At 35.5% G+C, this 15,425-nt stretch overlaps 1 protein-coding gene across 1 annotated transcript in view; it reads right to left on the reverse strand.

The window, feature by feature from the left end:
- Positions 1–15,425, reverse strand: part of PDGFC (platelet derived growth factor C) — a 134,861-nt gene that overhangs the window by 24,375 nt on the left and 95,061 nt on the right. The window contains exon 3 of the mRNA XM_074589744.1: positions 12,519–12,699. Coding sequence (XP_074445845.1) covers positions 12,519–12,699 — 181 coding nt within the window. The remainder of the gene's footprint in view (positions 1–12,518; positions 12,700–15,425) is intronic.

Here is a 15,425-nt window from a genome sequence, read left to right on the forward strand (position 1 = left end):
ATTGCAAGTTATCCCCCCTTAGGTAACCTATTATTTTCTCTTTCTCCTCTAAACCTCAACACACAGAGAAAACAGAAAACAGCTGCCATCCTTCTCCTGCAGCAAAAAATATGAGTGGAAGGTACAAGTGCCTTACTGCAAGGAAGCCATGGCCTATGACAGGCCATTATTGGAGACAGAGCCCTGTACGTGACAGAGTCAGAGCAGGGTATAAAATATCCATAACTGAAAAGTTCACAGGCTGCAACTGTGCAATATGTGCTTCTTCCTGGTTCTCTTTGGGGATTCTCTAATTGCTTCATTAGGAGATTACTTTTTGTAAGTAGTTAATTAAAGGAAGGACAGTGTGGAATCTTTCATAAGTAAGTATACTCTCATACTTTATTAGGGAATTAGATTTAAAGAAAAATTAAGAATGGAAAGTAATATTTTTTCTTATAACCTGTTAAATGTTAAATGTGCTGTTAAAATGATTTTCCTCTGGTTTCAGATATTTATGATGACATCATCTGAGTATTTTGCCACTCTTCCAAGTATTAACCATGAAATTTAGGCCAGCCCCTGTCTATAAATTATCCACTGGCATTTTTGTATAGCACTAGCTTTGTAAATTATACCTTTGTACGACTTACTTAATGGTACTCCTCTAGGTTAACACAATTGTTTTTAAAATTATCATTAACTTTTTTGAAGCAGCCTGCAGAGAAATGTTGGCTCTGTTCACACTTGGGCAGCTTTTAATTTATTGATTTTCCAAACTCCCCTTTAATTTTTAAGCAGTTTCAGGTAATGAAATATCAAACCTTATCATGGAAATTTTATTACTTTTTTTTTTCTTCTTTGAGAACACAGGAAGTCTCTTTTCCAATTTAAAGAAGCACCTTCCCAATATATTTTTTTAAAATATTAGATGCACTAGTAAGAGATAAGAGATACATAGTTCACAGAAAAGGAGGCAATAAATGACAAAAAAATTAAAGGATGCCTGCTTAAAACAATGGGCAGCAACCACACTCAGAAAATAATCACATAAGACCCTGAAAGTGTACCTATTATCTAAATGAAAATCTGAAAAAAAACCTTTGCTACTTACTAGCACTTAGATACAAACAGTAGGTGCTACTTTCTCCTCTTCTGTTTAGTCTTAATTCTAAGAAAATGCATAAATAAATCCTTAACTACATTGAGATACAGGTTAGTAGCTTGCAAAAGTAACAGCTGATTTTGCTTTGCTCTTCTCTCATGACATCACCTCAAAGGGGTTCTTTGGAGCAAAAGGCTCCTGTGGGGTTGACAGTTGCCCAAAAACCTGCACTTGTGCTTCGCCTCCTTACAGGGGGCTTTGCAGAAGGTTCAGATTCAACTGTCTCCCGCATCTGCCAAATATCGAGCATTCAATCTGATCCCTCTGTCACATCAAAGATGTGCAGGTTTGTTCCTAAAGTTCTAATATTTTTAGATATGTTTTCTTAGCAAAGTAGTAAATTACTTCCAAATTTTATATTGTCTTTCATCTATGTAAATACCTAACTGTAAAAGTAATTAGTTTTTTTATTCTTAATGACAATTGAGAACACAAGTGAAAATGCTCTGACAATTTTTCATCTGTCTTTGTACTGTTGACTTGACCATCTATCTTTGGTTTATGGTGGAAAACTGGGCTGTGCTCTGAAGTGCTTTATATCAGAAAACAGCTTCAAAATGCTCTTATGAACCTTAATTCTACATTCGTGTTGCATCAAAGGATGTACTGCTATTTTAGGCACCTAATCGCAAGGTTTTTTCCTACATGAAAGGTGCCTATGACTGAAAGGCAATTAAAAAATGTAAATACAGTATTTAAAGTTATATATATTGACAGAGTGCAAACAAGAGATCAATGGCAGAATTTACTTTGACTAAAAGACAAGAATTCCAAGCCAAAAAGGCATAACCCAGATGACTCAAGAACGGGAAGTATTTTATTATTAACTTTTGATTACTCAGAACACCTCACATTGAAAAGCCCGAAGACAAATATGCACACACAAGTCAGAAGAGTTCAGAAGATCAGAGTGATTTTCAGAAGATAAGCAAGGGCAACCCTATTAACAGCTTACGTATTAAAAGTCTACATATATATGACTAACTATCCTGCCAGTTAGCAAGTTTAAAATGATTTGGCGTTTGTCCCTTTCCCCCATGAAATACAGATGATGACCGAGTGATTTTGATAATTTGGCTCAACTCAGTTATCTTGCTCTGCTTGGCCACCAAGTCATTTTGGTTAGGTTAGCCAGCAGGGAAGTTCAGGGTCCGTTGCACAGTTAGCAAAATTTGTCTGTTGTGATTTAACCCCAGCTGGTAACTAAGCACTTTTAGATTTTAGATGTTTTGAAGTTTCAGAAATATGACATGTTTACATTCACATGCAGGCACAATAGGTAAAACATAAATGCTGAAAAGAAAACATGTGATAATTCAAATTTAAGAAACTGTATTTACTATGCTAACTCTTCACAAAACTACAAGGATATTGATTTCTAACAAAATTACCTTAGCATAGCATCGGCCTTGTTAAAGACGGTCATGCTTTTTAAAGAGTATTTGTCACACTATTAGAAGAACATTTAGAACAAGAGATGTCTACCAAGAAACTCTTAAGTTAACTAAGTTTTACCAAAAGACACCAGAGCTACATACAGGACAATAAAGCTTCAGACTGATTTAATTATTTACACCATTTTACATGATTTACAATTTAATTATTACACCACTACACTGAAATTCCCCTAACCACCTAACAGACTTACTTGGATGAGACCTGAGAACTGTTGTATGTGGTGTCAGAGTAGAGTTATTATGAAGTTCCCCCAAGGAATCCTTTTGCAGCTGAAAGGAAAGGGCTATTAGGAACCACCAACTTCATGATGTCTGTAGGATTTCATGCAAAATTTCTTCCAAAGGCTGTACCATCTGCTTTCACACCTCCACTTTTCAAGTGCCTTTAAATCTGGTCTTCCATGCACTAAATCAATCCCTTCAATTTGATGGCCGGTGTTTTATTTCTCCTCATAAATGATTCTTATTATTTTTCTTACTACAATTTACAATCTAGCCCAAAAGCAGAGTGAAATGAACAGTCAAGCAGCCTGAGCATTCTGCCTCTGGAAATGTCTTTAGCCGAACAAATTGCCCTCCATTTTCACATGTAAGATTTTGTTTAATTCATTTTGTTTTTTAAACACGGTTCTTCAACAACATACACCAGCTATCAGGAGGGAACATGGAAGCAACCCTCCTGAATTCCTTCTCCACCACCCTAGCCAGAGATAATTGAAAGAACAGATGCAAGAGCTTTGTGATTATCTAGACTTTCCCACGAAAACAAAACCAAAAGCCTTTCAACAAAAATCCTGGCTTCTTCAGCAAAACCTTTCATCATCATCATTAAAAAAGTTTTGGGTACTTATGAGAAGCTAACAAATGACAGCTCATAATCCCCATCTGTAACACCAGAGGCCAGGTACTGCAAAGACAAGACAGGTGCAAATTTTGGTATTCCCATAGTGCTTATTATCTATCCCTTTTTAGAAACAAAAGGATTTCTCTTAATACCAATACCAATACCCCACATTAATCTTTCCACAAGCAAACTCTTACCCTGAAGCTACTATACAGTGTTATTACTCTGTCAAGAATTTTTCGCCTGAATTTAAAGAGGTGCTTCCACCAGTCTGTGGAGTTAGACTGTGCAGTCAGGCACCTACAGAAGCTGCTCCACGGCTGATTTGATCTCAGACGTCTAGAGCTGCACCCATCATTCCATTTTTTCCATGCAATTCTGCTGTTTCTACGAGCCTTTCAGATCTGTACCATATGTAAAAAAAAAATAAATAAATTGATAAGTTACACAGAGTAACCTCTGTTCTGTCCCAAATTCTTTCCTTTCGTTCCTGTTTTCATCTTTTCCTACCAGAATTATGGTAAGAAAAATTAGCACAGTACACACCACTATAATGAGTTACTGCCTGTTTTGTTGGGGTGAGGCAATGGATAGGACTGCAGCATGACTGAGATATTAATAATGGAGAGGGACATGACATGAATGCAGCTAAAATAGCATAACTGAAAATTACGGTGCTGCCTGAAACCTCGTATCAAATGTACATTTGCTTACCTTTTTTTCCACTAGCAAGCATGTCAGACACAACGTCTCAGTATTTGAAAGCACAAAAAATCTAGGACTGTGCCAGTTACACAGGGGGTTACTTTGAGAATGGGACAGAGTCACTTTGCTTTGGAATTTGTAGAGAAGCCATCAGCGTGCTTTCTCAAAAAGCTGTGAATAACATGTTGATCCTGGAAATTGGAAAAGGGATAGTCAACTAGACAATTATGTAATACTTAAAACATAAAAAATAAAGAAAAATGTAGCCCCAAAAAAACCAACAACAAAACTAAACAACCCAGCGGAGCTAAAGGGACCTTGGAGAACAGGAAGATGGTGTTGGTTTTTTCTTGCATGTTTTTCGGGGTTGGGGGAGTGGTTTTTGGTTTTTTTTAACCAAACATATCAGATGAAAGGTGGTTTATATAACATTTAGTAAAGGATTAAATATAAAAAAATCACGCACAAGTAACTGAGACACTGTACTCTTTAGAATAGATATGATCAATAAGATTGAACAAATAAATTGGAACCATGACTACAGAATAATTTTAAAAGACTACAGCAACATTTGGACATCATTGTGGAATATTTATGTTGAGGTAGCATCCAGCCGCTCCAATTACATGGGATCAGTGAGTTCAGAGTTTAGGAGTGACACATTTTTATATACATACATATCCCTCTCAAGTATAGGAGCTGTTTGAAGTTCCTTTTCTATGAGGTGCCTATACAATCCCATTTTAACAAAGGATGTTGTGAAGGCATGAAGTTTACCTGGGTTCAAGGGGTACACGGACAATTATTTGCGAGGAACATCTGTTACAGATTACTAAATGAAGAAAGGACACAGGCTCAGGGAATCCCCCTCTTGTGATGAAAATAGCTGGTAAGTGAGGTAGTGCAGGAGGGGTGAAGAATCACATCTGCTTGACCTCCTCCTAGTGCTCCCTGCCATCCATTTATGACCACTGCTGGTTGCAGGCTCCTGGGACAGACAACCTTTGGTTTGATTCAAGGTGGCCTAACATTTGTGAAACTAGGAAGGCAATTGGAAAAGCTTAGAAACATGACATTACTGCTAACTCTGCTGAATAATAGATTTTCAAATTCACATGCCAGTTTACGTAACACGTATTAAATGCTTTAATGTATTACTACTGACTGATAAAGACTAACCAGCTTGATCTGATCCTCATTCATTTGTAAAGAACTGTTTTAGAATTGAGATATTTGCAAAGGAAGAGAGAATCTCTTTGAAGATCAGTTAAAGGAAGGTTGGTACAACCAGAGAATAACATATTTTAAGCTAATATTTATAATTGCTATGAAGTGGCAGTATTATTCTTTTGTTAATTTCTTCTGTGTAATTGCTCTGATTAGACCAATTTTAGTCCTTCATGAATGAACTTAATGAAAAAAGAACAATCAAAAGACTCAAATACTACTTGAAAAAAAGTTTATCAGTTAGTATAATGGTAGCCATTTCATTAAGTAAAAAACTCTGAAATGTCCTTCAAATTCTGATGTCAAAATGCAATAAAAGACATTTACATATTTTTAAATCTTGCGTTTTGATGTTTAACTGTGTTTTACTATAAGGATACACTCTAACAATGAGGATTCCCAGAATATACTCAGGACTATAATATTAAAATATAATGGTTGACAGTTATTTTTCATTAGTGATGTGTTCCCTGCTTATTAGCAGGTGTAAACTTCAATGTCTATTAAGTCAAGTTGAATAACAAAAGTAACACCAAAGGTAAGTGCTGTGGTAATCCATAAGGCTGGTAATTCACCCCAGTCCAGATTCCCCATGTATCATGTATTCTCTTCCTGGCATCATTAATGCAGATTGGGTTCTCCACATTACTATCTTTCCTGGATTTGTACAGTTTTGTGTGGGGTTTTTGTGTTGGGTTTTGTTTTTTTATTGTTATTTTTTTCTATTTTCTCATCATTTGGCAAAATATAGTTCTTTCAGATTGTTCCCAAACATAAATAATGTTACTTAAGATCCCACATACACCAGCCAGACCACTCCCAGAGTCATGACATTCCAGGATAATTTTGAAGTTGTTCAAGACAAGACAAAACCACTCTTCTTTCTATCTTTAACTTCTCTTGTAGACTTTTTGAAAGCAACACAGCACACAACATTAAAACTTATATATGCAAGATTTGTTGCAGAACACTACAATAAAGTAAATGGTAGACTATGTAAAAGTAATACACATTTTCAAATTAAATGAAAATGCTATGAGACACACTAATAAAGTTTCCAAATAAAAAAGAGTTCCTGACAATATAAATGTTTATTACTAAATGGAAACCTAATAATATCCTTTAGTAACTTACAGAAATCTAAGAAAAGAGATTGCCTCATGTATTTGAAATACTTTTCTCATATGTTTTCTAAACTTTTTCACTTTTTAGGGCATTTAAAGAGGTTAAACATTGTTTGCATTACTGAATCATCCTACTGTGTGCTTTCTTGTGGGATGAGAGGGTTAATATGTGACCAAAGACATAATTTGGCTAAAGGAGTAAAAAGGGCTGACGGCTTTTTCTTGACAGTTGCAGTATCCCATCTCTTGTTTACGGCAATAATTTCTGCTTGAAACAGGTTGCCAGAGTGATCCAACTTCTACATGATGCCATTGATTATTTAAAGGAAAGCAGTTTTTCCAAGCTTTTCTCCCTTGCATTGTTTTGATTTCCCCTCAAGAATGTAATTCAAAAATACAATTTTAAGACTTACATAAATGCTCCATAACCAGAATCAATTATTTCACTTGTTGAACACTCATTAAATTTTCAGGAAGAAATTCTACTGAAGTTGTTGGATAGAAAAAAAACCAAAGCATGACATTTAAGGTGTGGTAACCTCAAATTATTGTTACTTGTTTAGAAATAAGAAAAACAGCTGATTTTTTTATACCTTTCACCACAGTGAAACTGTGAGTCAATAAACTTCCAAAATCAAAGAATTTAAATCTTAGTCAAACACATACAATGAATTTGTAAAATAAATACCAAAAAATGTCCAAGAAAACAGAATTACTTTGTCCTATGAATAGTCAATGAAACCATTTCTGATCCTTTTCAGCCTAAGCCACTGTAAAACTATCACAGAAAAATACAAAAGAGAAATGTTACACTCTACATATATTACATGAGAAACTACATTCAAATTTTGGCCAGAGGTAAAGCAACCTAGTCCTTCAACGTACAAAGCTTGTTATCATATAACTATTTTCAATCCTTTTAAGAACTAAATGACAACAAATTTGGTTCAAAATGTCTCCATTCCTTATAGAGTCTCAAAAAATCCACAGTAATCTCTGATTGGGCAGGTCAAGGACATACTTCCATGGACTTCTGCGCAGGCTCATAATTTTGCTAGAACAATTTTGCTGGATTCATTTCTAACCCTGTCTCTCTGTGAGTCTGCTTCACATACACAGATTTTTAATTTTTTTATGCTGTCCATGCGACAGAATGAGATATGGTCACAGGAAAACAAGATGTTATGATTTAATTAGGAAATATCCTTCAGAGGTTCTTTCTGCTTCAAAGGGTTTTTTTCCGCCCCCCTCATTGCTGTCCCATGGATGACAGCCATCCTCGGTTTTGTACTTTTTGTAGTTCTTTGATTAACCTGAAGCATGTCACTCCTATCTACGTATTTTGGGGTGACATTTAACGTCTCATTTAAGAAATTTAAAAGGAATTTCTCTTTAGACCTCAAGCACAAATTTAATGCAAAAAGGAAAACACCAAGGATAGAATTAGTCCAAAACCCTCTGTGATTTACAATGAACACACACACAAAAAAATGGAATGATTGAATTTGCATACTGGAGCATCTTTAGAAATTTGTTGATTTATCTGGGCTTGGCTATACCTAACCAGTGGAAACTCTGAACACAGAGTTTTTGTTTAAGAGTCCTTCCCATCATATGAAGGATTTTCACAGTCCTTTTTCATTTCGTGCAGCATTGCAAAGCGCTAAATAACACTCATACACTCTCCTGCTGCTTTATATCCCCTTGGCTTAAACAACCCTGAAATCATGTTATTTCCAAAAATCTTTTGATTACTTCTTAAGAGAGTGTAGAAAAACCTTTGTTTAGGAGATCAATAATGTCCTTTAGGATATTTCTGGATGGATTTTCAGTTATCGCAGCCAAAGTTAAGCCTCTCTCAGTCTTTGGTACTGAAATGCAAGATACACACCTGATATCTGTGAAATTTGTGGACTTTTGAAAGGAAGGGAATGCTAGGTAAGAGCTTTCCTTTCTCTCTGCTATTAGTATGCACTTTTTCTATTAGTATTTAAATTTTATTTGCCTTTTTCATCAAATAAGCTTAATTAAAAAGGTTCCACAAACAAAATTGACATGCTCAATCCTAAAAGAGCAAAACTCAGCCAATTTGGATACAATAAAGGAACAGCTATTAGATAGCTCTAAACAGATTATCTACACAGTGTTAAAATTGATCTTCATTACTGTTAATAGCAAGAGCACTACTATGAGCATCTCTGCATCAAAAGAAAAAAATAAATAGATCTCTCCTGGATTGAAATCCAGGTAGCCATACAGGTACTGCACTAAAAATCACAGAACACCTGCCAAGTCACTTTTAAACCAGGTCAGTCTTTGAGCAGCTTCTTGGATTTTCCTCTTCATGTTCACTTGCATAGAAGAGGGTTAAGTCTGTTCTTTGCAAAGAGCTTTGGCATGATCTTTGATGACAAATGGCATGCTACCATATGCCAAAAAATAAGGGGAATACAGTCACCCCCAGCTTCAACTTTAACTGGAGGTGCTTTGTTCTGAGTGCCCTGAATAATTAATAACTGCTTTGGCAATCAGTCATGCATTCCTTAATGGCACCTCAGGCATCAAGTATCCCATTCACTCCTTCCCCAAGCAACAATGGACTTTATTACATCAAGTTTTCTCTGCCAAACTTGTAACTGACATAATTTAAACTAAACAAGTCACTAGGAAGACTGAAGCCCAAACACATATTATAAGAGTTATAAGGTTCCCCTCAATTGCATGTGGCTACTATATGGATTAGAGCTGTAACTGGGGGCAAGTGCACAGAAGGGGGAAAGAAATGAAATATGGATTGTTTTTGCAATAAAGTTCTAAGAGGGTTTAGGTGGTATAGCGCTGCCAAAAACATGACTTTTAATAAATGCATAGCTGAACAGTCAAAATGCAGAACAACCGCTAAGCAGCCCTTGGTGAATAAAGCAGCTCACCAGTAAGCACAGACTAAGTGGCAGGGCAGAGCATGAAAAGAGTGACTACGAATAACAGCTGTGCTGAAAGTAGCTTAATAGTTCTGAAATAACACAAACTACATTTTCTTAGTTAAGAGTAAGCTTTTTCAACACTTCCTTCCACTTTACGGTATTCCAGACAAAAATTAACTTGCAACTATGGAACAGAGGAAAGAAAAGTGGAGTTAGTCCAGAATTACGGAAAGTTCTAGATGTACCCAGGGCACACAATTAAAAATATAAGAAATTGAAATAATTGAACTGTAATTAACTAGAATCCAAAGAAAAGCTTCATGTTTTTCTTGGGGAGCACTCTGCGTGTATACAGTACGTGCACTGCTTTTATGCTGCCACACTAAACCTTTCTAAAAAATGATGTTGCATCTATTGACACTGGAACTGCTGCGAGTCCTTTAGAGTGACTAAGTCTTAGAAGTAGAGTAATCAGATCAATAGTCATTCTCCCCCTACTTATTCATCATGTGAAAAGTTGGTTTGAAATATAATATACAAAGCCAAAATACATATATACGATAAATTACAGCAGATTTAAACAAAGCCATTTCTCTTGTTCTTTAAAAGACCTGAAAATGTGTCCGGTGCCCCTCTCTGTGTGTGGCCTCCAAATACAGAAACAAGCTTGCACTGTTTTATTTCAGTTTTGCTTCATTTCTCCCCAAACAATCTCTCATTGCTAGTCTACCAGGCATCTCCCCCTCCCCCTCTTGTCAAAAAATGAGGGAAAAAAAAATAAATTAACTGTTTAGGACCAATTCATTGAAGTGAATCACAAAGTGAATGGGTTTTGGTTTTGCAAGAATTATATAAAATTTACACTCATTCCTAGACCTGACATCTTTTTTGCAGGAGGTAAGGGGGGGGGGGGGAGGGGCATAAATTTTTGTTTCTTTTGGAATGTTGGATGAGATAGCATTATAGTTTTAAAGAAAACCATGTTTTTTGGCATCAGTTTTCAGTTGTTTTAGGTACAAGAAGCAGGTCTAATCCTGAAACTCATCAATACAGATTTCATTTCCAATCTGCAGTCTGAAACGTGAAATTATATTTTGCATGGCTTATAAAAACAGAATTTTTGATGAAAACATCACAGCCCTTTTAAAGAGAGATATGGAAATTAATCCTTGCAAACCGATAAGGAGTTGTTATACTGCACATTTTGGGGCTAGTTCTGAATTCCTACAACGTGAAGGGGACTGCTCTTGCCTGTTACATACGTGACAGGTAACATGCCTGGTTTCTAAAACAGTTTGTGTGTATACTTCTTATGCTAAATGAACTTTGCTAATGGAGAAAAAGGGGAAACTAAAAATGCATCCTACAATGTCACCTTTGTCTTTGTCTATTGAATAAGTGATGTGAATATTTTGAAAATTAAAAATTGTTTTGCAAATGTTGGTAATTTAAGTGTTATAACGAGTTTTCCCCATCGAATGTCAGTCTATTTGTACAGCATGGCATAGAGATAATTATACATATATTCTGGTATTTTCAGTTGTCTTTGTTAAATTAATTCCACAGAAATTGGAGCATACATAAGTCAGATAGAAACGTAGCAGGTAAAATGTAATACTAGAGCTGCAACAATGAAATCTGGCATCAGCCCACAGATACATCTATTTAGGGATCTTCTTTTACCATTTTCTAAAAGTAAACATACTTATTACATTCTACCCTCAGGTAAACGAAATTTTAAACCTGGCCATATTTCAAGTTGGTTTGGAGACTGATTGACATTTTATTTAATTTCAAAATGCATCATTATCAGGTCATACTATTCTACTAACAAAAGGGTCTAACTCACAGAAGAGTCAAATGTGCAGATCAAACGTTTAATCACTTTAGAAATAGTTCTGAGTTAGGCCTAAATATTTAAAAATACTTATAGGAAAACAACAGAAAAGAGCATATATATATGTACACGCACACATGTACACTACTACACTTCACTGACATCACCAACAGTATGCTAAATATATTACACAGAAGATTATGTATTGTTCAAAAGACACACAGAATTGTTCTTTGCTTCTTCTCAGTAACTGAAGTTTTGCAAATGGGGAGAAGAGGCAAAAATGGCAAAAGCAATAAGAAAGCCAAATGCAATTTCAGTGAAGCGCATGTCAGTGCGGTTACAACATGGATTCTTTTGATCAATTTTTTATTGAGCTTGCAGATATTTTCCACCAACCAAATACCACATACCACAAGACTACTTAGGAGATTCACAAAGTGAATTATGAGGAATTTAACAAAAATACTCCATACTCTCTTTAAATATGAAATACCGATCCTAAAACAAGTCAACTCCTGTTTTGCTCCACTCTAATGTTTCAGAACATTATCTCATCCTTTAAAATCTATAAACATTGTTTTGCTATCAGAGATCTTTCATCTGGTGAAAAAAGGTAACAGAAAGCTGTTGACAGTGAAAATAGTCATATTTTATGCAATTAAGCTATTAATACTTGCGATTTACAAGCCATAATCAACATTCAAAAGAAATCTAAAGTACATTTTCCAGGGAAAATGCAGTATTATGCATTGTCATGGCTTTGTCACTATAATAAAACAGTTCAGAAGCTTAAGAAATTCTCAGTTTTTCAACTAGGTATAATCATTTGGCTGTGCTTGTCAATAGCAGCTGACTTACAAAAACATTAATTTCTTCAATCTTCTTTGTAACTTCCCAATGCCCTTTAAATGTCACAGAGCTGATTCTCATGCTGATTTTTCTTCTTCTCAAAGCTATAAAATTTCTTTTTTCACAGTACCGTATTAAGAATGCAAACATTTCATTGAAGTTTCCACACAAACAACTGAGCCCACAACTTCTCAGTCCAAAGCCATCCAACAAGAACCACAAGAACACTCAATTAGTTAAAAAACAGAAACAAAATGTACAGTTCTGGAAGACAGATTGTTCATTATTATTACTATTAAAAAATAAACAGTAATTAATCCTAAGCTATTAAAAGATTCTTTCGAGCTACCACTTCAAAGATTTTTTTTTTCCTGAAACGTTCCAATCTGAAACATGTTACTTACTGGCATAAGAAGTGTATAATGGATGCAGAATCCAGGTTCGGAAGGAAAATATTCATCAGACACAAATCTTATTCTGATCTGGTTTCCTTTGGAGATTTGTCTGCTTGGCACACTACTGGAACCACACCAGCGCCCTAAAACAGTGCCATCACTAGGCTCTTCAACTTCTACAAAGTCATACCTGAACAGAAAAGAAAATCAAATATTTATTTACTGATAAAATTTCTATAAAATTCCTGATTTAAGTAATAAACTGAACTGACTCTGCAGTTTGCAATTTCTTTTTTTTTAATGCTAAAAGTACACTACCAAAGCCAGCTAGTTTAAACTTAGCTTCCAAGTTGCTACTGGCTTAAATACATAATAAAATCATGCAGTGAGGTTAAAAAAATAAAAGCAGAGTTAGCATTTTGAAAAGACCCACGAGTATGGTTTTGTTTGTTCTTTTTATGGAAGACAATTACAACATGTGGGATGGGGCAGAATAAAGTCAGAGCCAAAAGACTGAAATTGCCTAAGTGTGGCACAGTAACTCATAGTGCAATACCACTAGCAGTATACCGCATGTCACCAGTGAAAGTTCAGGGGCTTTTCGGTACGTAAAACTTGCCCTCTTGTAATACCAGTGGTGAACAAGCTCCTGAAGGTCATGGTGGCCTAGGGAAACTTGGAAGCACATTGTGATTTTATGCATATCCCAATGAGACATTTGTTGAGCAAAGACCTAGACGTACTGCGTGTCAGAAAGAATCTGATATTTTGGTAATATTGACAAGAGAGATATGGGTTGGGAGCTTTAAAAGAATGAAACATATTAAGTTTGATTTATTTTCATTGGTTTTTAACAAGTGGTCTGTGTATCCCTGGGGATCTGTGAACAACTTCAAATAGGTCCATGAAAGGTAACTAAGAAACGCCAGTCAATAACGTTCAATAAGCCATCCTCACTTCCACTGGAAAATGTTTAGTGGGTTCCCGAGTCATAAAAACATTGAAAGCCACTGCTCTGGAAGGTACGCCTGGTTTCAGTGCTTTAACCTGTTTCATGTCAGTTCCCCAGCTGCCCACTGACAGAGTAAACACTGAGCGTTTCAGCTGGGTTTCCTCTGCCGCAGCCCGAAACCCTCCAAGCCCCAGCGGCAGCATGGTCCAGTGCTCGGGAAAGCAAGAGTGCACTGGTTAAAGCCCAGCAAGCATCTGAAAGTTCACAGCTGCAGCTTTCCGAGTCATCATTTTACTTTTAAACCACAACTTGTATTCTAAGCGCAAGCATAACACACCTCTCAGAAATTTTCAAGATCTCTGATATTTTTATGTTCTCTTATATGTGTAGTCATATACTAAATACGTCTCACGTAAATCTAAAGTGGTAAATAGCATTGAATCCTTTTCAAGAGTACACTCTTACTTCTGATGATGGCAAATACTCATATTTTAAAAGAATCTGTGCACACACTCTATCATATATGCCAAGCAATATTTAATGTGAAAATTATTACCTCATAAACATTTTCTACTAAAGCTTTTTCTGGATTTTTTTCAGTAAAGCTAATCTTTATAATGATTCCCAGTTCCCTAGTTAGAGAACAGGCAATAAATTCTTTTTTTGCATGTTTGTGCAAGACTGACTTGCACATTTATTTTCTCCATTTAAAGGACCAGTATTTTTTCCACTTAATTAAAAACGAATGCAATGAATATGCTCATTAACTGTGTTCAAAATCCATTACTGCCATGTACCACAGTTTTAAATCTTTATTGAACTTATGATACTAATTACTTTATCACCATCTTTTCTTCCCCTCAAACGCTAACTAATTTCTTAAACTGATCCACCAGTGTTTTTACTTTATGATGAAGTATACAACTTATTACAAAGGCAGTCTGTACATTAATTGTACTAAGAGTTCAGTTTTTAAGATCAGCTTATGAAGTTTCTAAAGGTAATCTTTTTATCGTTACAAATATGAAATAATTATCTACTTTTCTGATTTGTAGAGAGTGAATAAATTAATCATTATATGTATTGACTTAAGATTAAGATGTCTGGGCGGTCAGGCGTAATATAGGTGTTAGTGTTTCTACACAACTTACAGGGTACTTTCTATTGCACCCTTTGGTCTCCTGGTATCCCTGAAGAAAAAGAGAAACTCCCATTTCACAGTTTAAACCCTAAAGTCTTAAAATAAATGCTAATTAATGCCATTAGTTGAGAGGTAAAATAGAGGGGAAAAGAGCATGCTGAAAATATGAACATTCAGCTTTCTGATATACATGACAGATCCAGATAATTCTGTTTGCTGGGATGTTTCTTTTATATTCGATTCTTTTTTCCATGGTCTTTGTAAGTGATATTTCTAAACAAGCTGCCATTCCTAATAAAAAAAATAAAAATCTAATTTTTCTGTGTGTTATCAGTGTTACCTAGACTGAGAGGTTTCTCAATCATCCTTCCCCCACTCTAATACCATTCTGGTCATCAGGAATTCACTTGTTTCCAAGTGAATCAATCTGGAAACACTCTAATCATTATATAGCACTTGCTAGTACTAAACTGCAGTGTGGACAATTAGCAATACCACTATTTAAGGGATTTAGTAAAACCTATTTTATAAGCCAATTGAACCTAAATTTCTCAAGGTAACATGGTACAGCACATACAACACAGTTTATAATGATTACTCCCTTTCTGCAATACCTCCCCCAGGACCCATAGAGGATTTTTGTTCTTTTATGCTCAACAAACAAGTCTGGTGCTGTAGACAAAAATTTCTGTTGTCAAAAGCAAATATATGAGATATGAGTATTGACTTCTTACTGCTGAACACAGATGTAGGTGTAGCTCCCTGCACAATATAGATGTTTCACCATCAGCAAGGGGAATCCTTAGACTTTCTGTCTACATCA

Source organism: Larus michahellis, chromosome 5, assembly GCF_964199755.1.
Source record: "Larus michahellis chromosome 5, bLarMic1.1, whole genome shotgun sequence".
NCBI classification, from domain to species: Eukaryota; Metazoa; Chordata; class Aves; order Charadriiformes; family Laridae; genus Larus; species Larus michahellis.